The sequence below is a fragment of the Cardiocondyla obscurior genome, linkage group LG21 (assembly GCF_019399895.1).
Source record: "Cardiocondyla obscurior isolate alpha-2009 linkage group LG21, Cobs3.1, whole genome shotgun sequence".
In the NCBI taxonomy this organism is placed as follows: Eukaryota; Metazoa; Arthropoda; class Insecta; order Hymenoptera; family Formicidae; genus Cardiocondyla; species Cardiocondyla obscurior.
In genome coordinates this window covers 231528-257348 of record NC_091884.1, presented here as the reverse complement: position 1 = coordinate 257348, position 25821 = coordinate 231528, and the positions used below count along the sequence as shown (strand labels likewise).

Sequence of the window (25821 nt, the reverse complement as noted above, 5' to 3'; positions counted from 1 at the left end):
ATAACGACAGCGATGTCCCATTAGTATGCAGGGACTTTACGAGTGCTCGCAGACCAGGCACGAAGTACCGTTGCCGATCTCGTTGATCCGTTACGTCTCTCACGTTGCTGCGCCTTTCGTGCACGCGAAAAGTTTGCGACGCAGTTACATAAAAATTTCGATCGACATCGAAAACGTGCTTGACGGCTGAACCCCAAGTCCAACGCGCCGTTCTAAAAAAAAAATCTTTAAAAAGAATGACGCGGAACGCGCGAAAGTGATCATTGAATAATTTTCGCGATTATAAAATCACGGTCGGGGTGTTCGCGAATAACTTGTGCGCGGAAGAATGTAAATTTAAATGACTTGCACAGCATTTTAATTGCGAATAACCCATATTGCATTTTTCTCTTTTTTTTTTCCTCTTATTTTTCTAAGTCACGTTAATTCGGAATGCGCAAATCTTTCATTTGACGACTCCAAGTAACTGTAAATTTATGATAATACTGCTCTGTAATTATTATAAATTAACAGTTACCGTGTAACTGTATACAGTAATTGTCGTGTTGGCGATCGCAGCTTAGATTATTGTAAACGAACTTTTGCGCCTACGTAGGAACGTGTTCCACGAAAAGGGATAATCCCTTTATACATATATTTTTACACGAAATCGTCTGGGTCGCCACAGAGTTCCTTTCTTCTTAGGTTACAGAGGCGGACCTTGTCGGGACTTCTCATTCCATTGAGATGACGCGTGGTACGGCGCGACAAAGCATGGCAGACGAAGGCAAGGCGAGGTTCAATGCCAATGAATTTTACATATCGCAACACTCGAAGGCTCCTTCAACCTTGTAGTACTTCGGAGAGAATAGAAAGTATTCGCCGGCTGTCCTATTTATAGTACATACATGTATATTTGTAGTATTTGTTTTAAGCACTTAATTATCTGTTTCAAATATTCCAAAGAGAAATCGAATAATTCCAATTACATTCTTAATTTATCAACGTCAATACTTAAAGAGTTTAGATTTTCTTTGAGATGTCTAATATATATATACGTGAATGAACGTGCATTTTTAGAACAAATAATGATTAACGACCGAAGACTAATAAACAATCCAATTACGCGGCCGATGAGCGATTGAAAGTGAGGAATAAAAGTGATACAAATTTACTCAGCCTATCTCCGCGCGGAAATGATAACGCATACGTCGAGGTAGACTCTCTGTGAATCATTTCATGTGAAGGAAAAAAGTGCTTAGTGTGTCATGAAATAAATAAATAATCGTCGACGTTTGTCTCGCGTTATTTCCCACGGTAAAGACGATAATGGCAACGTATGTAGGAGAGAAACGAGCAAGACGATCGCAGCCGCGGTTAAACGTACGTGTAACGTACGCCCGGGCACGCTGAATGCCGGGCACGCACCAGAAATGGGTAGCGCGAAAGAACGGGAGAGAGTAACAACGGGGACTTCCGCGGTCGCAAGAGCGAGGAGATCCCGCGCGGATTCCGCTACGTCGCGACTCGCATTCTTTCCGTCGTGCTGCAATAATTACTGTTAGCCTGCCGCTTGATCGCGGGCATTAAACTCGCCCCCTAACAACCGTAAGGCGTCTGGGAATTTTCGACCGGGGGCACGAAGGCGGGATTACCTGGAAGAGAGGAGCCGGAGATGGACCCGTTGCGCTCGAGATCGCAGGGTACGGTCGTTCGAGAGCACTTAGACATGGCAAAAGGCTTAATAGGTCAAGAGCGAGGTAATAAGTAGCTGGTACTAGTCATTCGAGGCATTAAGAGCGCAGATTACATCATTCCGTATGAGGCATCGTCAGAAGCAGACCGTCTCAATTGGAACGATTATCGTATTTCAGTGCTTTAAGACGAAATATTTGCGCGAATCCTGTAGTTTCCACTGTTAAAATATGTCGAGTTACATTGACTCTCGTCGCGAATTAATTAACGATAATAACAGCTTTTTAAAAAAAGCTATCGTAAATTTAAATTAGAGATAGCAGGACTGTAATTGAGCATGAAATTATTATCGATTTAATGTAGTTCATAATGCTCACTTTCCACTCATAAAACGGCAATGTCCTGTTATCTTTTTATCTAACAGGACTGCATTTTTATCACGTGCTTTCTAAAATTCTTTCTTTCTTTTTCTTCTTATCTTTTTTTTTTTAAGCCTTTATCAAAGCCGAGATAATTAATTATATTACGGTTGAGATAAATCGCAATTCACGAAAATGCAATTCAATTTTCATTTCACGGTACGGTGTTTTGCGAGTCTTCTAAGTGAATACGCTGTTGTAGCTGCAAGAACTGCACTCAGCGTCGTGCCGAACCAAGTAATCCTCCGACTAACAGTAAACCGCTGCGTTGGGAACCGTTGTCGCATGATTAACGACCGTTTTTTCACGTTATTAGCGTGCCGCCTGCATCACGTGAAACGATGCGGACGATTTTCGTGCAGAATTCATTCTTCGCTTCGAATAAAATAATACGTCACACGAGTGCGAGCAGGATGGTAGTTTTTGAAAATATTTTTTACTTCAATGAAACCGCGAGATCACGATCGTGACTTAATTAAAAATTAATTTAAAAAAATTTAATTAAACAAAAATTAATTTTTAAGAAGTCCAACCACCGGTGGAAATTACTACATTTTTTTAAAGTAGCGGTTAATAGGTACCTCGAATATTTTCTAAACTCCTTTCTTAAGATCGTCACTTAAAAATTGATAACACATAAAATTCTTTTAAAATTATTTTTACTAAATCGTGCGACTAAACGTCACGCGTTTCATCCGCATTTCTCGTTCTTTCAGTGGTATTGAAAGCGACGTGTAAGAGGCACTAAATGGCGACAATTGATCGGCGACGATACACGTCGCCATGCACTTTAGCACAGTTACGTTTATCGAATAAATCGAATTAGATGTATTTGAGTATTGGCAATTTCAATGCCGCTAGTCTACGTTATTTCCTTTTTCAGTTTGTATTTAGTATTCGGCTCGCGGCCAAAGCTTCTCCATCGGTTCAAGTATTTCATTTTGGTCTTTCAACGAGAGGAGCAAATGTTTGGCGCGACTAAATGCACGACAGGATGTTTGTAACGAACAGCTTCGCATTTAGGAAGGCGCGTCTCCTTCTCTCGTCTTGCAAAAAGAAGAAAGAAGAAGAACATTGTGCGACGAAAACGAATTTATATGCTATTTCGGACTCGTACTCTACTTTATCGTCATACACGAGGGTCTGCTGACGCCGTAGGTGACGGAGTTCGCACCCAACCCGAACTTAAACCGGTTGCCGGCTTATGACCCGGAACCAGTCTATTCTTGAATACACATCCTCTATTGGAGCACTTTGCATTTCAAAATATCTTTTCGATTTTTAGCTGACAATAACATTTTCTTCAGAAAAAAAAAAAAACTTTAAAAATATAAAATCGCGCGAGAAGAATGACGATATGATTTTACGGTTTAAGTTACATTCCACACGTACAGTCAGATAAAACATAATTCCCGTTTCTCCTTTGTTTAAGGCAGCGATACCGATGCGCTACGTTTATCTCCGGTTGGCTCTTAACTCACGGCTTAAACAGCTGACGTGCTTTCGAATTTAAAGAGTGCTTCGCAAGTCGGAGAAGGACAAATTATTTGTTACAAGTTAATGCTACGGGACAGCGAATGCTCGCTTTAAAAGCGAAATGTATTATACTAGTAAAAAAAAAAAAAAAGGGAATAGAACGAAAAATGTTGCACTTGACGTGTTGGCAGGATACGCAAACAGAATGATTGCGAAATCGATTGAACGCTTGCTCCTTTTTGCCGAGGTGGCCGCGCTGCGACACCAACGCTGAGTGTTCGTATTATATGCTCTTACCGGTCCTAAACGAGGTCGACCAGCTCCGTGATCGTAACCACACCTTCGCTACAGCTAGATTGCGTGGTGTGGGACCGTGTCAGCCTTCCTTGTGTATCCGATCCTTTTGCTCCCAGATTCGATCAGGGCGCGAGAGGTAGGTACCCTTTACCGCGGCATTCCGAAACCGAGTCAGGTCAGCTATTTCACGCCACGTAATAATGGTAACGTACACGTATCTCTACACGCAAGCCGATATCGTTTTATTACGTTAATCAATTCACATTGACTTTAAACATATCGGCGCTCTCGTGTTAAAAGGAATTTTTGCTCGAGATATTCGAGTCTTCTATGAATTATTAAAACTTCCTGCCTTTTTCTCCTCGACTTGGTTATTCGCTGGAGAAGACTCGATATGTTTATGAAGCCCTATCCGTATTTTACAAAATTTGAGAAAAGAAAGAGAATGAAACGAGGGAGGAAGACCTCAGGTTTCTCGCGACACCGAGACCGGCTTTCCACGCGTTTTCGCAGTTGCGACGCGTACTATGCGCGTGCAAATGTGGGCTGGATGAGGCCGCGCGAATGCGCAATCATCGCATCCGCGCATAGCCACTCATATGCGCGCGCTTTATCCATATGTATGACGTTTTTAACGTTGGGGCTTCGGGTCTTTCACTTTGAGAATTGGAATGCGCGAAACGGCATTGTGTGGGTGATGCGCGAGGTGGACTTTCCCTCGCGTAACCTTGCAATTCCGCTCATCGCCACCTCGCTTCCACGCCTCAACCCGGCATCCCGACTAGCTTCGCCACGGCGTCGTTTCACCGGGCGATTCATATACATATATACAACGAATCGGTTCTACACTTGCAACGCCTGCCTTGGCTCCTTCTCCGAACGCGGAATATCGTCCGATCTCGCCGCGATAAGATAAGCTAAAGCCTCGTAAATCCACGAAATGTCTTTTTAGCGAGGGGACATCTAATCCAGGCGATACTTGGTCTAAATATAGCTTGATTTCCGACCCGACCCATACTCCTACTCGTATCTTTTTTTTCTTCTTCTTCTTCTTTTTAATTTAATTTTCTAAACGAGTGATTACAACTTAATTATCGTAATTTAATCTATTAATTTATTTGCATTTAAAAATTATGATAAAAAACGTGACTTGTTTCTTAAATTAAATAAATATATTAGACAGTTAGATTTTTATCTATAAGTTGGTGGATAAAAAAGGTCTCCGGTTCTTGAACGAGATTAGTTTGTGCGATGCGTGCCAGATTTCCCATTGCTCGTAGAAGGCGAGCAGCGAGAAGAGAGCAGAGCGGATAGTGTCCCCGATATTTCACGTACGCGGAGAAAGAAAGACCCGTCAAGTATGTGTGCTTCGCGGCTCTAGTCGATCCCCATAATCGCCTCTACGTTTCTACAATCATCCGGAAGTCTCGCTAAGAGGCTACGACACGCGTGACAAGTTCGTCAAGATCCCGCCGTTCGTGTCCCATTCGAGACAAATACGTCACGGGAGCCAGTTAGAAAAAAAAAAACCAGACCCGCGATACCGTTTCTAGCGTAGCCGCGTGCTCTTTTCCTCCCTTCTCTTTATATCCGCCGTACATTATTACGTTCAGTTACAGAGACCGATGGTGGGGCTAAACCTTGCTATATCACGATAGAAAATTGTCGATCCTTTAGTATGCATGAAATTAATGTTTCATCTATGGATATCCAGTCGTGACAAGAAACAATAAACGTTAAATATTTTACGTAACGAGAGAAAGGTAAAGTGTAATCATTGTAACGAAAAAATAAAAAAAAAATAAAAAAAAAAGAACGCAGAGTATAACCAGTCACTCTTTTATGATAACATAACGGAAAGAAACGGAAAAATACAGACGAGGTACCGAATGACGCAAAAATGCCATATGTTGTCTTCGGGAATAAAAAAAAAAAAAAAAAAAAAAAAAAGAACACGTCAAAAATATGTTGTATACGCGCGATGCCTTCTGAATAATATTTAATTCGCGTAATACCGTTTACCCATCGATCGCTTCTACCTTTTTTATTCCCCCATTACTCAAGAACGAGTTCCTCGATCGACGAGTCTCGGTCAAGCGGCCCTACGTTTTTCCTCGAAAGAAATCGGACGCGTATATCGCATCGCGGATTCTACGATCATCGTAGCGGCATGCACTTTCTTCTTTCTTTTTGCTTGGAAAGCACCGGTGCAATTTTGTATTCCAGAATATTTCGATTTCCGTACCGCCTTTCAGATCGACGTTCGCGTTATCCTTTCCTTTCTCGCTTGAACGTGGGAAAAAAGTGCCGATCAACCAGCCTATTTTCGATCCTAACCGGAGCGATAAGGTATCAAAAAGTATATAACTTATATCTATTGAGATAATCCCAAGTATCCACGATACCTATGACGCCTATTATCATTTGCAGCTCAGCTTTCTTTTTCTCTAATCCGCTAATTCCTCACGTTGAATTTTCATTCCGCGAACTAATGCGATCCATGACATAATTAATGCAAAGCTTCATTACGATGACCGGGTGCACGCAATCCAAAGGCTTTCTCTTTTTCCTCGCGACTGCGATTTAATTGCCACCGAAGCGGAATGGCTAATAAGATTATTTCTTGATCTTCCTCCCGAAACGGGCAGGCTCCTAAATTAATTAACGCGGCGTTTGTTCCTGAACCTGCGGATTCTTACATACTCGCGCGTCACGTATCTGCTGCGTCGCGCGAGAACTATAGCGCTTCCGGGAGCGATGAACCTGTAATGTCCGGTGAGTCTTTGCGATAGAAACTACGAAGCTGTGTATTATAATAGCTTGACAATTCCTATACAATTTCTCATCGCGAAGTTCCGCATCTTATTCAAAGAGTAATGAACTCTCTTGGTTACAAATGAACAAGCTCAACGCGAATAAAGCGCGCAGTATTATACGCGTACTATCGCGAGATGTTGAATAAAATTCTTCAGGGATTATTCAGCCAGTTGATGGAAATGAATTGTGCGTGTGTGTACGATCGAAGCGTGTTATTACCGGCGAATCAACCGATATGATGACCGCAAAGTGGCACAAGGACTACCAGGGTAGATTTCCTTCCTTAGAAGGAACTGTAGAAACCTCGATCTGGTACACACATCTTTTTACGATCCATGGATCGGTCAGGTAGATCGTTTCGAGAATAGTTCCGACTCTTTTTAGGAAAAAAAAAAAAGATGCTGTGTATATTTCCTGTTCGTTATTAATTTATAATAGCTTACGTAAAAACCACGAGAAGCTAATATGTGTCTCAATAATATTCTAATTTTAACGATAAAGAGAAAGTTTTCATGTAAAACGGTAATTAAATTTGTTTTAGTCAGATAAATTAATTCTTTATTGCGTTTACTATTTTTCTTAAAATTTTCAGATATTTCATCAAGGCAGGCGTTACGCCATTTCACGTTCACGCAAGAACGTAGTGCTGAATTTGCGAAAGGTTTTGTGAAAATAAATAAATCTGAGGTGACTGCAGTCAAAATGCCGCGAAAGATCATACTTGCACGAGTAATCAGCGGTATATGCACCTTCGCTCGAGAATCACCTTGAAAGTTTCAACGGAAAAGGTTAGTCGTCGTTTAACGTGCCGTAAGAAGCTGGACAGCAACGTTGCTCAGAAATATCAGGATCCCCGAGCAACTTGTCCACATTCTCGATCCAGCACCTTTTTCCATTTTCGGCCTTATTGATCCTTTCGTTATCGCGCGCCGCGGCATCGTTTGCATTTGCACAGTCGATTAACAAAATGTCGCTTCGTAAAATTGCCTTTATTCGGTTTCTTTCACGCGCACGCCTACTTGGATAGTTAATATTCGTTGCTGCGGGAACGCTTTGCATTCGTATTGTCATCTGCCATCCATTCACACCCACGCGAGTCGCGCCTTCTCCGCGAGAATATGATTTAAGCATTATCGTTTTTCAGAGACAGATACATTCAAACGAGAACACACGATAAATTGAAGTACATTATAATTTTAAATTTTACCTTTTTGGAAATCGAATAAAGCATCGCGGAGATTTCTCTTAGGGCTTCAAACAACTTTGTATAAAATATTAAAATTAATTTACTTAACGTGTAAATTTAATACTTTAAATTAAACCGACTTTAAAAAGATTATAAATATGAATGGCAAATTGTACTAATTTAAAAAAATCGCTACTCTCTAGATTATTATGCCAGATACGGACTAAATAAGGGCACGTATATAATTATTTAAATTACAATTCCATTTATTGCATATTAATGAAATAAATACTTCCTTTTATCGAAACTTTCAACTTTTTAGGTAGCGTCGCGGCTCGAAAATCATTAAACAATATTGTATGTCGATCGCGTACTTCTGTTTGAATTTCAGAAAAGTTAGGCACACAATACCATACGCTTTCGGATTGAAAGTACATTAACGTTCCAGAGAAATTCCTCTTAGCATTCCTCCAACTTTCCATAGACATTATCGGGGAAAATATTAATCATTCTTGTTTATTAACGCCCCGCGATATTTGCTGTCGAAGATAATTCGATTAGATGTGTACTTACGTTATGTAACGACTGTATCTATACTGCGATACGACACACCTACGAGTGATAGTTGCAAAAAGTACCGTGTCGCTTTTCCAGGGACTGCTTCTACGATAAAGCGCATAATTAAGTTTTCAAGAAATTTTCACGAGAGGAACACGTGCGAGGTGTGCGATGTCACATTTCAATAACGTAATGGACAGTTTTCACAATGACTTGCACCGTGACGTGCATAACGCTAACGCGATGACAAACGATGCCGTGGCACACTGTCGAGTTTCAATTCATTGGATACCTATTCCATTATATTCCATAAAAAAAAGAAAAAAAAAATGTATAGTCGCTCGGTCAATGAGGAACTTGAAGGATTATCGAAATGGAACCTGTTACATCGAGTGTCTTTAGAAATCTTTCACCCTCCGTCGATCTACCTGAGATAATAATTCTAGAGATTGAAAGCTGCTTAATAATCCTTAACCCTTCTGGAATATATTTGGACAATAATCTACGGTGGCTTTCTATCCGGAATTTGGCGTCGTAAAGCGAGACCGCGCAGACACTTCCAATGTTGTTTCACGCACACGTACGCGAGCGCGTGCGAGCTCGAGGCTCGAGCTGCCAAAGAGGTCAATGCCTCTTTCTCTCGTTCATTTACCACGGAACGTTTCGATCGCGCTGTCTACGGTGCGAAATCGCAAGCGATATCGGAACTTTGATTTCGGTCACGAGGGACAATGAACCGTCAAAAGGATGTCGCGGAGCGCGAAGAACTTGCTCCCCTAGTCACTTCGAATCCAGGTATGTGAAAGCAAAAGAGACACGGATTAGGTCATTAGACAGTCTCTTCACGTATTTTAGGATTTCACAGAAACGTCTTATATGTCTCGCGAAAAAAAAAAGAAATTAAATACAAGTTCTATTTAAAAGTTACCTCCAGCATAGCAAAATAGTTTTCGAGATCACGTATCGTTTAATTAAATTATTTAAAGCCTCGGTCAAAGAATATTCGCCAGCGTGACATGACTTTTGAGAAGAAATGGCGATTTAAAATAACCGTGATATTCATTTTTCTTCCTCACAATACTATTCTAAGAAGGCAATTACGTATCTCGAGAAACAGAATTGATAGCGGCCGAGTCCTAGCTTCTCATCAAGCTCAGACGGTTCTTTAACGTATTATCGTAATTCGTTACGAATGACGATGCGAGCAGATAGACGGCGCAGGTAAATTATGAAATTGCGCAGCGCGGTCGCGTGGGATAAGGAAGTGAATAAGAATAAGTTGAGTGCATGCAGTTGTATTTGTCAAACACTGCGGTCCGGCGCACGTGACATTCCCGAAGAAGTTCGCAATCAGAGACCACAAGCCCGAGGAACGTCTACGGGGCAAAGTTCCGCTACGTGCCAGAACGTTTAGCGTTAACTGGTAAAGAAATGGTGAAACGAAAGAGCTCGAGTCGAGACGCGAACGGTTGGGGTATTCGTTTCGCCACGAAGCATCCTCCGCTGAAAGTACTTTCAGCTATTGAATTTTCATATTTCTTTTTTTTTTCTTTTTTTTTTTTTCGTTCATAAATATTAATTATTAAATATTTGTAAAATTAATTTTTAAAAATATACCGTTTAATGTAGGAAATTTTTTGGTACGTAAAAGATTCAGCCCCGATATCGCCGGCAAGGTGAATAAATCTTCTGAAACGCAGCGGTACAGCTCGCGACTGTTTTCGGCGAGCGTTCATTAAGCCGGTTCCCCCGTGTATTAATTAGACACGGTGCTGGGCTAATTCGCGCCTATTCGCCGGTAATAAGTGAAAGTTCTCGCGGGCGTATTTCGCGCGGATACGACAAGGCCCACTTTCGTGCACGCGGCATTGACACTGACGCGAAACGTGGAAGTTGCATTCGCGCGCTATTAGGTCACCTGTAGAGACACCTCTTTCAATTCGCTCACCGGCAATCACGGGAGCGCAGAGTTTACGAAGCAGAAAATAATCATCCCACCCGAAAAGACCGGACCCGATCGCAAATCAAGCACGATCGCGTCTCAATTCCGTAAACGAGGGGGGTGTGACTTATGGAGTATAAAAATAGCTAGAAGTAACTCTTGTCGTGCGAACGACTTCTAAAATAAGAGAAGAAAGCATTGTCGAACGTAATGAGGATATTCTTGGAGCCATTCTCGCTTTATTTCTCCGCAGCCGTTGTATACTTTATGGAAACCACCGGTGGCTTCCGGCTAATGGCGCTTCTATTTGGGAAACAGCGTGTTTATTCTCGTCGTGTTACTCGCGCGCTTATTATCTCCAACAACATCGCTCAATTGACGAGGGTACGTTGAAGCTGCGGTGAAAAACTGCTTTCACTCGCTTTCCCACGAGTCTCCCTCTGCGCCCATTTTCTCGCGGGGTTCCTTTTACACGGGGTCTACTTCTCTTTGCATTTCCAGTCGTTATCAAGTATTAATTTACTTATTGATTAAGTGACGAATGTTTAGATGTATAATAAAAGTTCGTGGTCGGCGTCGACTGAATTGCAACTATGATCAAACGTTAATGCGAGAAAGCGAAATGTAATTTCCATCTACACGCGTCATTCATTGAACTTCTACGCGGATTCTCTAAAATAATTTTTTTCTTTTTTTTTCTTTTCTTTCCCTTTCGAGTTCATCTATCTTTGGGCAAAATGCAATAGGATAGGATAAGTAAATCAATGCTATAGTAACTAATTATCTTAACTTTTTTTTTTTATACTTCAACGTTAAAATGTATAATTTTATATTATCGGATTAGAGAGCGATATGTCCCACGATAAAAGTGGTGTCGCATATTTACAAAGCGCATTAAAAAAAAAAAAAGTATAGAATTGTTCGCGCGAAATACCCAGGAAATGTGCTCACTTCCTGATTTAACATCTAAGCGCGCGGTTTTGTTTCTATTTTATGAAAAAAGATATTTTCCCTCGTTTTTATTCATGCGATCTATTGTTACGTGATACGTGAATTCGTATTCCTTATAGCGTTATCGAGCAGTCAATGTGCGAACTGTTTCTTTACTCATACGAAAGAAAATCTTGGTACTGCGCTTGACTCAACTTCTCGATTAATCTCGTAAGACAATACTCCTGCTATCTCGAAACTAAGTGGTGTCGTTCGATAGAGATGACCTTTGAGCTGCAACACTGCTGGCATTTATTCACAGAAGAGACGGAGGAATATATTTTAAAACGAAAGTGCTTGCAGCCCGTGGCACTCAAATAATTTTTTTCTAAATCCCTAACATTCAACGAACTAATTGTACCGTAAAGAAATTTTAGTAATTTCAATTTACAATTGTATTTCAACTATTATGTCTTTTATGCAACATTAGCAATTGATCGATTAATCAAAGAATTTGGAATAATTATTACCGTATTTATTCCTACGTCTCATCGATCTTTCATTGTGAACGCATCTCAGACGCTACGTTATTTAAATAGCGGCCGACTTAAAAATCCCGTAAAACAGACGGGACGTTAAATTTAGAACCGAGCACCGTGGAGTCTGCCTGATCTTTCCTACATACGGGAATCGCCTCGTGCTTCGCGCTCGTGTTCCTTACTACAGTTTATTTCTGGCGTCTGGATAATACACTTAAAAAAGTGAAACTATTTCGTGAGGCTGTCGAGAAGTTTTATTTGAGCAACAACCGCAAGTGTTTAAGTAATCCAAACAAGATAACTTTGCTCCGATTCAAAAAAGAAAAGAAGAAAAAAAATGATTTGTTAATATAATATTGCTAAAATAATAAAATATTATTTTTCGATATGTATTTAAGACAAAGTAACTACATCTGTTATTTTCATTGTTAAGAAAAGATTTTTTTTTTCTCTAATTATAAGGAAAGGAGTATGATAAATAAAACTCGCTCAGAAATTGCTAGCATCCTGTTATCTGTAACGGAAAATCGACTTTTTCACTGCATATAATGTATCAAACTAGTTACAGTGCTCTTTTTGAAAATTAATGAGTTGAAATGTCGAGCTTAGAGATTTCCCTTCTTCTTCTTTTTTTTTTTTTTCAAAATTAAGATAATTGGCGGGAAAAGCGTACGTGCGTTGCATGCTAAATTCAAAACATCTAATTGAAAGTTTGATCAACGATAGACGCCCCGCTTCATATTCTTGCGAAACATCACAAGAGAATGATGATCGAGCGAAGATTTCGCCATCTAAAAAACTGATTCGATCTACGTTAATTATTAAGTTACGTGGCTTTCACGGCCTCGCGCATCCTTCTTAAACAATTAACATAGAGAGCTATTATAATTTGATGAAGTTGTTTCGCGCATGACGTCCGATAGTTCGCAATTGGGGAAAAAAATATCGATTCGAGACGTTGATCGATGCTGAAATCATCGTGAAATAGATGATCCCGTCTCGCCTAATCGCACAGCTGCGAAATCGCCGCGAATAATATTGCCGTTAGCAGTGAGCATTACAACTTGCCGAGTATTGCATCACAAGGGAAAAGCAAGGATGTTTCATTACAAAGTAAAATCGAACTGAGGCGAAGAATATGCAACGAGATGAATATTCTCTGAATATTCAAGTCCTCGAGGAAGCAATCCGACAAAATTTCTTTATCTAACGCTTCTTAAATAAAACGACTGTTAAAGAAAAAAATAATTTAAAGTAAAGTTAAATTTCGCGTGTACTTGTGAAAAATATGAAAGCAAGTTTCTATTTCCTTTTTTCTTTTTTTTTTAATTTATTCATATTTTTAGTACGTCACCGCTTTAGTTATTACGATTTTTCGTGTCATATATGTGACGAGCAATATCTGCTTTTGTAATAGCACGCTATCGGGGAAAATAAACGCTCACGTTCGTGCCAGACAGGTATTTTCTTTCATCGCGGTCAAAACCTTCAAACGAGTGTCGGGACCTTACAGCGATCAACTTTCGTTCATTCAAGAAGAAGCACGACCGTATGTACATGCTTCTCTTCTTCCGTACGTGCAAATTCTCTCACGTCTTCAATAAGTTGTAAGCAATAAAGAACAATGCAACCATAAAAGCTCGCGCACGACAAGTCTCTCTCTCTCTCTCTTTTTTCCTATCTCTCCGTTCCGTTTAATTCTTTCGCTGCTAAAACTGCTATAATATCCCAATTAAAACGTGATTACAATAATTCGCAGATATATCTCTCGTATTCAATATAAAAGTACTGTTACGCTAATTCAATTAAAATATTTAATTAAAATTATTTCACCTATCCTTAAAAGATGTTATCAGATAAAATTTCTTTTTATAAACCGAGATATTGTAACGGGTAATTCGCAAAAATGCAGGATTTATAAAAACGTACCGTTTTTTCTTTTAATAAAAGAGAAGAATAAAAAAAAAAAAAATAATATGCATATTTTGAACTTTAAATGCAATTACAATATCTGATTTTATTTTAGAATTTTCACAAATGAGGGGTAAATAATAATCCGCGAATAAATTTTACTTTCTGGTTTCGCTATCTCTATCGCGGCACGAAGTTAATGATAAAAACAATGATAAACGCGTCGGACTTTCTACGCACGACGGCGGTTTCCGGGGCGTTTCCCGATGATGTGCAGAAAATCTCGATAGGCGCAATGGGGCGTGCATTTCGTTTTTGCTTCCGGCTGAAAGTTTGCAGCGTGAATTCTACGGCGCTTGCACTTTTCATTTCTTAATCGGCTGCTTTCCCGAGTAGCCTAATCGACGGGTGGAGATTCCTCGGGATGCGTTCTCGCAAAAGCAGGAAAAACCAACTCCTTCGGCGCGCCGCGAAATCTTCCGTTGCACGGAGAGACGAGATTCTGCGAGTGATCGCTCTTATCTCGCGCCATAAATCACCCGCTCTCACTGCCACTTAGATTTTGCGCTAATTGTATAGAAAGTCTGAAAACGCGAGCGGGGCAGATGCATTATTAATTTCCTCAACGGTACTAATTGCGACGGTATCGCGCGGGTGCGTATATTTTTCTTTGTCTCTTTCTCTCTTTCTCTTCCGCAAATAGATTTCGTGCATGTTAAACGGGATTATCGAAGGAATCCTCGTGTGGTCGCGCGATACCGCAACATGCGAATCGCAATCATTTAGACGTCGAGCATCTGTAAATGATTTTCTAACGCCGAGCTAGCGAAACTCTTTTCTGCTGAAATTTTTTCCGCGAAATTCACTTTATACGCGCGGCAGGATTTTGCGGATAGAGATACACGGCTCCGCTTCCGTTTTGATTACGTTGACGTAAGACAAAGAGAGAACAATCGTATTCGCACACACGTCTAGACGCACGTATATTTTATTATATATTAATATATGGGAACGCAAGGTCTTTTGTACGAGTCTAACGAGCCGTAGTTGCGGCACGTCCAGACCGTCGGAATGTGCTTGTAGGAGTTAGAAATGTTCCTTACGCGGCGCTACCAAGTAACGTGAGATTTTGCATTCTGCGCTGGTCACGTCGCGGTGCGACGGTAACGTAATACTCCATATCGGGGCAAAGAAAAAAAAAAAAAAAAATTCTTTTACAATCCCGCGCATCTACGAGACGCGAACGGTCTTCGAACATAATCGCCGCGCAATTATTCGTGCACTTTCACTCGCGGCTTACACGACTGCTTCTCAATTGTGCACGTCGATACCCGGCGAACGTACGAACGTTTGTTCGCATTTCTCTCGGAGAACTAAGTACGACCGAAGTCGAGGACCAAAGTTACGCTTTCATTTTTTTCTGTCGCGTGCTCTGAATTAATTTTGCGTAACAGAATCGCTCTTATGTTAACGAAGGATATCGCGTGGACAAAATAAATTTGAAGAAACACCGGCGGTAAAAATCTGGAGAATAATGTAGAAGAATTAAAAAATTAAGCAAGTGGAATGTTATTGCGTATTGATTATGAAATAATTCTTGCGAGGCACGATATTCTCCAGTTAATTGAACAGCATGTAAACGTGAATGATTAAGCGCGAATTAATTAAATGACAGTACGGTATCTTTGAATGAATACTCGCGCGTGTCCAGTGCGCGCAGAAAATCGCCGAAGGATGAGTCAAGCCGAGGTTTATGCGTTCTACGGTTATCGTGTAAAATAACTTTTTATGTAATGCCGTATAAACCGAATAGATTAACCGTTTCTCCGTTTTCTGTTCCTTCTTTCGTTTTAAGTATGTTAAACAAAAACACTTTGCTATAGAGATAAAAAAATTATTCCGCGATTCACGCAAAGAGAGAATGTCATTTTAAATAACTCTTTTCAATTCTAAACTTTTTTTTTTGTTTTCAATTTATAATACAACGCGATTTCTCTTTCTAAATTTATCTCGGAGACAGTCCGCGGATTTTCATGGTACATACTTTCGCGCAAATAATTCAAATAAAATTAAGGCATTATGAATAGAGCTATTATTATTAAGTAATAATGACTTGGTTCAGCGTTGTATAAGCTTCGCTTAAAGAGAATTCGAGCGTTGTTCGGAAGAAAAATGAGTAAGGCATACAAGCGTCATCGGTAATGACAGTACGTAGAATAAGTGTCCGATTCATAACAAACCTGGGTAACTCCAATCTTTTTTTTTCTTTTTCTTTTTTTTCATCTTTTATTCATAGTTTTGAGTCACTCCCTAATCGTAAGCAAGGGATAAAAAAATATTTCATAAATGTATAAATGCACGAAAAGAGCACTCTCTGCAAATTTTGTAATGGAAACATTTGCGAGAAGAAAATTATTCAAAATGCAACACGTTTGGATCGTTAATATGCATTTCTTTTTGTCCTTCGGAAGAACCCTGAGGGGACTTTGGTCGCACGTGACGTATCGTAAGAGACAATGACGGTAGCAGTGCAAAACGTGGCATTAAACGCAAGAGCGATTTAAGGATTTATTCGTGCGTAAATCCAGGCGCACGTGCGCACCGAGTATCGCGTGCGCGAACGCGGTTTGTTCGAAAGTAGAAGCCGTAGGTTTTATCACATGGCGTTATATTAATCGGACACTTAATCACAACGGCGGATAGTGCGTAATAGTGCGTCGGAGGAAAAGAAAAAAAATATAAAAAAATAAAAGAATAAAAAGCAAAAACTGGCAAAGCGGGAAATTCGTGCGAAGTGAAATCGGAAAGAAGTAGAAAAGTAGATGTAGATTAATTACTATTGATTATTAATTCACGCGTGACTAGAGTCCTGAAAGTATTTAATCTTTATTGGGAAAAATTATTAATTCAATTCTAAAGTGCTATAAACAATCGATAAAATTAAGACGCGGCGTTTAAAGATCTCTTTGATGGTTATTCAAATCGCGTGATTACGCATTCATTGCATTTTAAATAAAACCTAACACAGAATATTCAAATAATGACTATGAGCCATACGTGTACAGTTTAACATACATCGTGTCTTTAAAAAGATTTTACACCCGCAGTTAATTCCACTGATGAACACAATATATTAAATCAAAGCATAAAAAAAACATCTTATCGAATTAATCTCAACAAATTAATCTAGCGATAATAACAAATATTTCTAGATTAATATTTTTAGAATTTTTCTAATTTAACAAAAGTCAATCGTGAAACTTTAATTTACAAATTTCCAATTCTATTTTAAACTTAAAAAGAAAAAATTAATTTTAATTATTTTTACTGTTATTTTTTTCATTTCTAGCAATTTTTATTTATAAAGTTATAAAATAACAATGTATTTCTTAAAAGTTTCTTATCTGATATTATTTTTTTAGTTGTAAGTAAATAAATGACTCGAGTATACTTATATCTCTTTTTTTTTTTTTTTTTTTAATTATTTACACACGTATTTCTTATCTTTTTTAAAATATTTTAAAATTAATTTATTAATTTTGCTTCCACATTTTCTATAATGTAATTGCATTAATAAATAAAAACGACAACTTTGAATAAAAATTTTTACCGGTGAAAAAATAAAGCCAATGGAATTCCAACAGTTTACAATTCCTAAACATGTGTCATGGACGTGTTTATCACGTTTGTTCCTGGCTCGCTTTAACGTCCACTCAAAAAACGATAACGAAACAGAAGAAAAAGTGCTAAGCCCTACAAATTTTCCATTGAAAGGCTTCTCGATTCTTTTTCTAAACACGTTCCGGAATGGCATGCTTCTCACTTATAACTACCGACATATACAGCACGGCAATTCAATCCTACACAACAATTTCAATACGAACTAAATATAAAATAGATTCAACATTGATATCGAATTCGATTTCCAATAATCTCAAGTATCTCGTACAAAAATCATGCAAGATTATTTTTATACAATCCTTTCTCTAACTAATAAACGAAACAAAAATAATCCTTACTCTTATAGCCTCAAAACCCTAAAAGTCGTCCCGGCAAAACGCATTCCGCATCGATGGCAGAACAATCCCTGTGATAGAAGACGAGAGAAAGCCGTCCCGATCAAGTACTCTTCGTCACCAAGTTAAAAACACCGCACAGAATGGGAGGATATTGAGAAAAGGAAGCGATAAGAAAAGAAGCCGCTTACGCGATCGCGCCGCGCAGTCGAGAGCGACTCGCCGAGTGCGACTGAGTGACTGACTGACCGACTCCTTCGGCGGCTTCGCCGGACCGCTCGGCGTGTACCGTCACCGTACTTGCATCGACACGCGTATACAGCGCTTGGCATCCAAGCACTCCCCGCCCGTGCCTCCGCAGGCCTTTCGTTTCCAGTTCCATTCCAAAGCCCGACCCAACGTGGCCCCAACGTGCCTTTTGTTGCATCTCGCCCGCCCGACTCCGCGCGGCAGCGTTCAACTGCTCTTCCGACCGGTTCAACGCGTTATCTCTCTCCTTTCTGTCTTTTTTTTTTTTTTTTTCTCTCTCTCTTCCTTTCTCGCCCTGGGTCTTTTTGGACCGCTCTACATACGAAGGTTTACCGAACGCAATTAACCCGTAAAACCCGATCACTCTGACTTGACGTGAATGTTGTAATTGAGCGAGCTATCTTTCTCTATTAATTAATTAGAAAAAAAAAGAGTGGCAAGTTGCAAAGACGCGGTGCAGTCAGATCTTAATCATATTTGATCTGCGTAACGTTATTAGTCGCACGTGATTATTAACGCCCATCAGAGACTTCATGTATGTACATCGCAGCTACCTAAGCCTTTTTCTACGTACTTTATTTCTACACTTGGTGTTTCATTTGCCTTTGAGTAGTAAATTTTCCTTTATATTTTTTTGTACAAAAAGATTGTAATGTTATTTTATTTGGCACGTTTTTTTACCGGCTATATTTAGAGTAAATGTAATCACCGCGATTGGGAAGGTCTAAAGGTAAAATATCAAATGTTGTACGTAGACAGTTACGTCCTAACGAGATTATAATTTATGATCAGGGTGCTATTCAGTATGGAACGTCCAAAAACCGGTACTTATAACGATAGTGTAGTACGGCTTCAAGCCGAAACGTGAAACCTGGATAACAACCTTACTGTATAATCGATTCTGGTGCATCGAGTTGCATCGAGGCACCTCGGTTGTAAATAATGCGTAAAATCCACTACGCAAGAGTTTTCTTTAAAAATATAAATATCTTAACGCGGTAATTATAAGTTTCTATTAAATAAATTACTATTATCGTTGCTCGTCGAAATTTACTCTTAAAACCCTAAATTTGTAATGACTTATTCGCTTATTAATTATTCAAATTGAATTTCATTTATGAATTTTGCATCTATTTTATAAAATATATTAATCAAAACGTAATTATTAAAGTTTTGAAGTAATGTGATTAAAAAAAAAATAGATCAAAACGTACGATCAACGTTCGAACATTCTTTCCTCATTTTTCATACTCTAATTGAACTAGAACATGCTCCAGATATTCATAGCTCAAGGCCATGTATCTCATCAATTTCTAACTCATATTGTAGGCAACCCAATATACTTCCTTGAGAAGAAGACGAACATTCGCTCCACGAAACTCACGTCTTATTCTATCGTTAAAAAGCCGGTTCTCTTTAGTAATAAAAAAATATTCTGGACTCACCAGTTTGATGCGCAGCAGCGGAGTTGTATCAGCTGCAATAATACTGCAACAAAAAAGGAAAATTTAATTGTAGAGACGTTCAACAAAATTTTTACTGTTAAAAAAAATTTTTTATGCGCAATTAAAATGATACTTACTCCGAGGTTGCTCCGCTGAAGCAAGATGCCTCTCCGAGGCCTGCTCCTCCTCTCAGGGTGGGTGTCTGAGACGTGGGGCTGGACCATCCTTCCACACCTTGACACTGGACACTGGCGACATCGGCGACAAAAGAGCGTTTCCTTCGGGACTTCCATCTTAACAAAGAAAAAGAATTTTAATTAAAAACTATCCTGAGCTACTGAATAAAAATCATTAAAAGCTAAGTAAATTTGCGGTTGCGGTATAGTTATTTAGAAAGTACAATTACTTTTCTGAACGAATAGAGCTCCGCTATTTCCGTATTTTACGTATGACGTTACTCTGAGTATCGCTAGAGAATATGGTGGTAATGGAGGGATATCGCACGAACTTAAACCGCTCGCGTAACCGAAGACGAAGGACAATGTTTTAGTATGTACACTGAAAGGTAGATTGGCACTTGTTTTGGCGACGACGATTAGCGTACGTGACCTTAAAGTGGTGTGCGTTAAGTCACACACGAAGCGTGGGCGTAGATGTGCTGCAGAGGACTGAGGGGGAACGCGACCTACTACTACTACTACCGTACTCGGCGGCCGAGGAGGGGAGTCACGTATGCTAGCCGCCGTCGCCGCAGCAAACTGCTCGCTCGCTTTCCTCCGAATGTCTTGATCGGCCGCGCGAATTTTACTGCGTTATAAAACAATACGTATAATTTTTTCTGCATGCTTCGCAGCCAGTTCGATAGCCGACAAACGACAAAAAATTTAATGTAACGATAGCGCGCGAATTATCATCGTTTAAGTATGCCATCCGTGCCCTGATTCAACGCGTCTCTCTCGAGAGCTACGCACTTTACGTGAAAAAGTAAACTATATATACCAATTGTGACATCGAATATTACAAATATTAATACATTACGGACTTGTATTTTGCGTTGATCCTCGTCGATTACGATCCGCTTCAACCAAGCTTCCGACTAACTAAACCGGCCATTATATTTCAATGCTGCCAAGTGTTTCTGCCGGCCGCGACACCTTCGCGACGCGTTTTCAATGGCAGTGGCTGCACTGAAAAGTAATGGCCGTTCGCTTAATCGGAAGCGCGCTTAAATCAAATTTAAATCAATGCAAATTATCTTTGATCTCGGCTTAATACGCTCTTTATCTTTTTCTAATTCTAAGATCTTAATAATTCGCTTTAATCACCACATAATTTATTGGTAAAAATTATTAAATATAACGCAGTTTTAGTATATAATTAACTTAAATCTCTATATTATTTTTGCAAAAACAGTGCGATATAACATTAAATTATGTAATAGTGTAAAAAATATTTTTAACGCACATCGAGACACAATGTATTATTACATGTATCTTAATTATAAATAATTTTTTTCTACTACAACTTAATTTCTCTTTAAACTAGCCTTATCTTATTTGCATTCTATAAGATAATATTACTTATTCTATCGTACATATTTGGTTCATTATTATCACTTATGTAAAGGATAGAAGTTTTTTGTAAAATATCCGATTCTATGTCTTGTTGCGGTATATTTATATTACAATTGTCTTCACTTTCGTGATCAATATTCAAATTATTTAATTCACGCATCACGTCGGATCTAACATATACGGAATCTTCAGGCATTTCTTGTATGGGAGTTCTATAATCATGGTCATAAATCGACACCGTTGACATCTCTCTGACAAAATCTATGTCTATTTGCGGATCTGCTGTTATTTTTAGTGTATTAAGGTGCATCGCGGTGTCCAAAATAGCGTGCATTTTATGCCGTTCCCATTTCCAACGTACATATTTTTTAACCTCGTTACTCTGTAGAATCATTTTTTTCTTTCTCGAAAGTCGCTTGATTTTTATAACTGGTCTCGGTAGCCTCTTCATTTTTCCCATTTTACGTATGTTGCATTAAAGAATTATGCGCAGTCGATCAGCTAATTGTAGTAAATTATTGCTTTTATATTTGTGATTTAATATTATTTTTTTCAGATGTATAATGTCCTGAAACTAATATCGTCATCAATTATCAATTCATATACCTGTCACTAAGCGTAACTTTATTGTTATAATTATATATTAATTAAATCTAATGTTATTTTTCTAAGCTAAATTTTAATTGCACTTCTGTTTAATGTAATAATATAATAAAATATATACTAAAATGTAATATAAAGTAGATTGATTAAGAATTATTAAAGAACAAATGTAGTATAAAACTAGTTTTTGATTTGCTGTCGCCATCTAGTATCAAGCAGAAAGTATCTTATACCGTGTAAAAAAGACACCATCAGTACACAACATTACATATCCATTAAAGCGTTTCTGATTTCTCTGTATGGTGGTGATATTGCATTCAAGATATCGAATGTGTTTCGTCTCCTATCCAATATTTGATGATTCAATGACATTTAAGCTCCATTACACAGAGGTAGCGATTTTCTTCCAGCTGTACAACACGAAACTGCGTAACACTCTCCATGATTTCTTGCAACATGCAGCCTTTGTGGCTGACTACTAACAGACCTAACAGTATCACTAACTGCTCAGCTGCTGGAAGCCGTGTATTCTGCCATCTATCCACAAACTGTTAACTTTTACGCAAACTGAGAAAATCTTTACTACATTTCTACGGTACCGACTCCGAGAGGTACATGCGTGTTAATTAAAAGATATTCGATAATATAAATTATAAATCTTAATCATCGAATATCTGATACTATACATTACTATACTATAAATTTACTTTACGATACTACTTTACGATACAATTTAAATAAAATAATATATATTTACAGAGAAATATAAATATTAATAATTAATCTAGATAATCATCGTTGCACATTTTTATTTTTGATTTTAAGATAAAAAGAAATAACTTTCAAATTTTCATGATCTGACGAATAAAAAGAAAACACTTGGCGGATAAATTGATAGAACTTATCAAGAACGCACGACTTCTCCGAGTCTCTTAAAATAGTAGAAAACGTGAAATATCGCAGTTATCTTAAAGTAATTGGAAATTATAATGTTGACTGACAGAAGCAAAATTTGACAGAGGCTTAAAACGGTCTCGATTAAGTAGAGAGCTTGAGACAAACTTTACAATCACAATGTAAGTATTCATTTTACATGACCGCAATTACACTCGTTTTCGCTTCCCAGCAACGTGAAAGTTTAACAGACGTTTAATAGACGTCCTAATCTCACAAATCTTATTTTATATGCTCGTCAGATGTTTTACAGATTTTTTGCGATCATTACTTTTCATCGTTCAAGTTAACATACCTAGGCAAATCTTTAAGTAACATATGCGCTCATCATCTTTGGTGCGACTTCAATGGTGTTCCCCAAACAATGGGAATGGATTATACGAGGCAGCGCTGACACCAGAGCCGAAAGCGGAACCCTGAAACAAAAAAAAAAAAAATGAGTATATTAATTAAAATTGACGACGATGATACATGTATATACTACAGTAAATGCATTCCCCTGAGAAACGTAGGTAAGAGAATAAGGCAAAGCTGCAAATAGCGCTTCCGCGCTTCGGCATCGAGCGGAAAGAATCTGCGCACGAGCACCGGGCACGACCGACCTGACCTGACTGAAGCAAAGGGATGATCAATAACTTCCAGGATATATAAGGCTCCGTTCCGGTAGAGCGTGTGCACCTCTCGAGTTCACGTGATCGGTTTATCGCGTACCCACCGGAGCCCCTTAGCCCCGATATCGTGTTATCGGCGACTGCGTTTCAAATTGGTCTGTACGTCAGATAGCATCGGAGAGGTATTACATTCATTAGGTATAAGTGCTTAGCGTATATAAGATACGCCGATATTACATGGAGTTTATCGGTCGTAATAACGTAAGGTTTTCCGTTTGTTCCGCTATGAACGATCCCGGCAGCGTAAAAATCGAACGTGCACGATGTACGCGACGGTATCTGTTCCGAGTGAGCGTTTTCGGTAGTGTGTTTCGGTTATGGAAAAAAGAAAAAAAAATTAAATTAACCTAAGGTCTTCGGTGAAACATTTCGGCAGGTCACTGACGTCGGCAGGCATGTGCACGCGCGATTTCTGCTAATGTAGCATCGCGTTAAATTTTTTGATTTTTGTTTCTGTAAAAAAAAAAAAGAAAAAGGATTAATACAATTAAATGTCTTCCGTCGCGACGGAAGTTCAATTTTAGTTCTAAGCGCGTGCTTAAAAAAGTAGATAGTTAAACGTGATAAGAACTATTAAGTTCTTCGTAAACACGTGGATCATTAAATATCATTATTTACCGGTTCTTAATCAGATCTTTTATTTTTACAAATTAATTATAGATTTAACTACAGGTTTATATTTTGCTCAACAACTTTGTCTTACGAGACTTTCCTCACATCTACGGATAAGTTATACGTAATTTATATTCATTTTCTCGCAAGAAAAAAAAAAAAAAAAAAAGATTACGTTTACCGGCATCGTTGACAAGCGGTTTCAACTGCGAAAGAGGCAATATAGGACTTATGTATGTCAGAAATATGAATATTCTTACGAGGCTTTTGCTCACATCCACGGATAATCGTGTGTACGTGTGCACGACAATAGAATAATAGAGAATCGAGGAGAATTATATGACATGTAATTCTTCTGTTTTTTTTCGCATCGTAATTTATTTTCCGCACGTTTCTAAATGTGCGGCATGGTGTAGGCCTCCTGGGGATCCCCGCCATGTAAAAAAACGGGAACGCGTCCGGGCACGGTACCTCCTGGGTGACGAGGAAAGCCGTGCCGTTTCGTTAATACTCGCGTTAATCGCTGGGATACATTCGCAAGCAAATCGCGCCGATTTTATTCTTTCTCCTTTCTCGAGAATTTCCCAGGCGGCTTACGCGCCGGCGAGCAGCCACGAGAAAGTCAGCGCGACAGGCGCAACGGCGACGATGATTTCAAGTAGCCGCCGGATTAATTTACCGCGGACGAACTTTACGCTTTTAGCCTCGGCATTGTTTCGCAATACTTTTTTCTTTTTTTTTTTTTCCGCGGAATACCAGACAGAGTGGCGTTCTACTAATTTTCGGGGCGCGGCTGCTACGCGCTAATCGACTGTAAATAAACTCCGAACAACCGTTCCACGAAATAATTACATCCCGAGTGCATTCGCGTTTACGTTATCATAATTTCCTATCTTCATAGTTAATGCACATAATTAGTTCTCTCATATTTTTTTTTTTTTTCCCCTCTATCCTTTCTTTCTTAATTAAAGTCGTGTCCACGTTTCATCGTCTTGCCCGCGTGGCGCAGGCCGACAGATATACAAACACTGTAACGGCACATCGTAAATCGAGTCTTGCCCAAGTCTGGCGGTGTATATACGACAGAAAATCTCACCTTAATGAGTGAAACCCGTGACTATTAAGGCCTAACGCCCATCGTCCAGTCCGTCTGTCGGCCGAGGTGGTAAAACACTAACCGAGCGATTAAACTCGGCAGTGGAAAGCGTTATTAACGCGTTATTGTACGGAGACCCGCGCGATGTATGCGCTATTGTTCGCGGCGAAGAAATCGCAATCAAAATCGCGGAGGCGGCCTGCGCTGGCGACGGGGTGACGTTAACGAAAAACAGTAGCATCTTCTTGCACCTACTTACCTACTTTACCGTCCCTCGCAGCTGCCGCATTTCGGTCATATTCGAAAAAAATATCTAACGCATGCCCTTTGCCCGTCCCACTTATTGTTAGCGCGGATCTCTAAAATCTGCACGGTCACCGTTCCATTTCGTTAGCCTGTTTCCGCAGCTAATAATCTCCGCCTGCTACTCACGATGATTACGAACAAGTTATTCACGCGACGCGGTCTCCGAGCGAAAATGACGAGGTGATGCACGAAAAGCACGGAGCAAATACGATGATTTTTTTTTTTTTTATCATATAGCCGGCGATGCTTCAGTCTGATCAAATTGGAATCGCGAGACTTGTCGCTTTCCAGACATTTTTTTTAAGCGCCTGACACCGTCTTTCAGAGAAGTAACGCTATGACCCTCGCAATTGCACTTACGCGGCTCGTCAACGTAAGCGCGACGCGCTCCTTTATACGAATTGTCTGTCTAATGTTGACAGAGCTACGGAGATGCCACGAATATAATAGTACGATATGCGTGTATCATTAGATTAATAAATGCACGTGCGCGTGTACACATATGTGGTACTATATGCCATTTCCTTTAGCGCAAGAGTGACGCAA

General features: G+C 39.3%; 2 protein-coding genes across 8 annotated transcripts in view; both read right to left on the bottom strand.

Moving 5' to 3' along the window:
- Positions 1-25821, bottom strand: part of LOC139110615 (microtubule-associated protein futsch) — a 43527-nt gene that overhangs the window by 10374 nt on the left and 7332 nt on the right. For 4 of the 7 annotated variants that reach the window (XM_070670475.1, XM_070670469.1, XM_070670476.1 and 1 more), the window contains 3 exons: positions 22886-23006; positions 19597-19752; positions 19460-19502 (listed from right to left, as the gene is read on the bottom strand). The gene's annotated coding sequence lies outside the window, so the exon portion shown is untranslated. Of the gene's footprint in view, positions 1-3866; positions 6063-17768; positions 18634-19459; positions 19503-19596; positions 19753-19865; positions 20702-22885; positions 23007-25821 lie in introns of those variants that run through there. The other 3 variants (XM_070670473.1, XM_070670470.1, XM_070670474.1) reach the window with 3 other exon arrangements.
- On the bottom strand, positions 20781-22879 carry LOC139110626 (uncharacterized). The gene is made up of 2 exons (XM_070670506.1): positions 21870-22879; positions 20781-21607 (listed from the first exon to the last, which is right to left on the bottom strand). The coding sequence occupies exon 2, from the start codon at positions 21491-21493 to the stop codon at positions 21023-21025; it is 471 nt and encodes a 156-aa protein (XP_070526607.1). The 5' UTR covers positions 21494-21607; positions 21870-22879; the 3' UTR covers positions 20781-21022.

Bases quoted from the DNA above. Each gene is read 5' to 3' on its own strand.
- LOC139110626 (XM_070670506.1), bottom strand. From the start codon at position 21,493: ATGGGAAAAATGAAGAGGCTACCGAGACCAGTTATAAAAATCAAGCGA.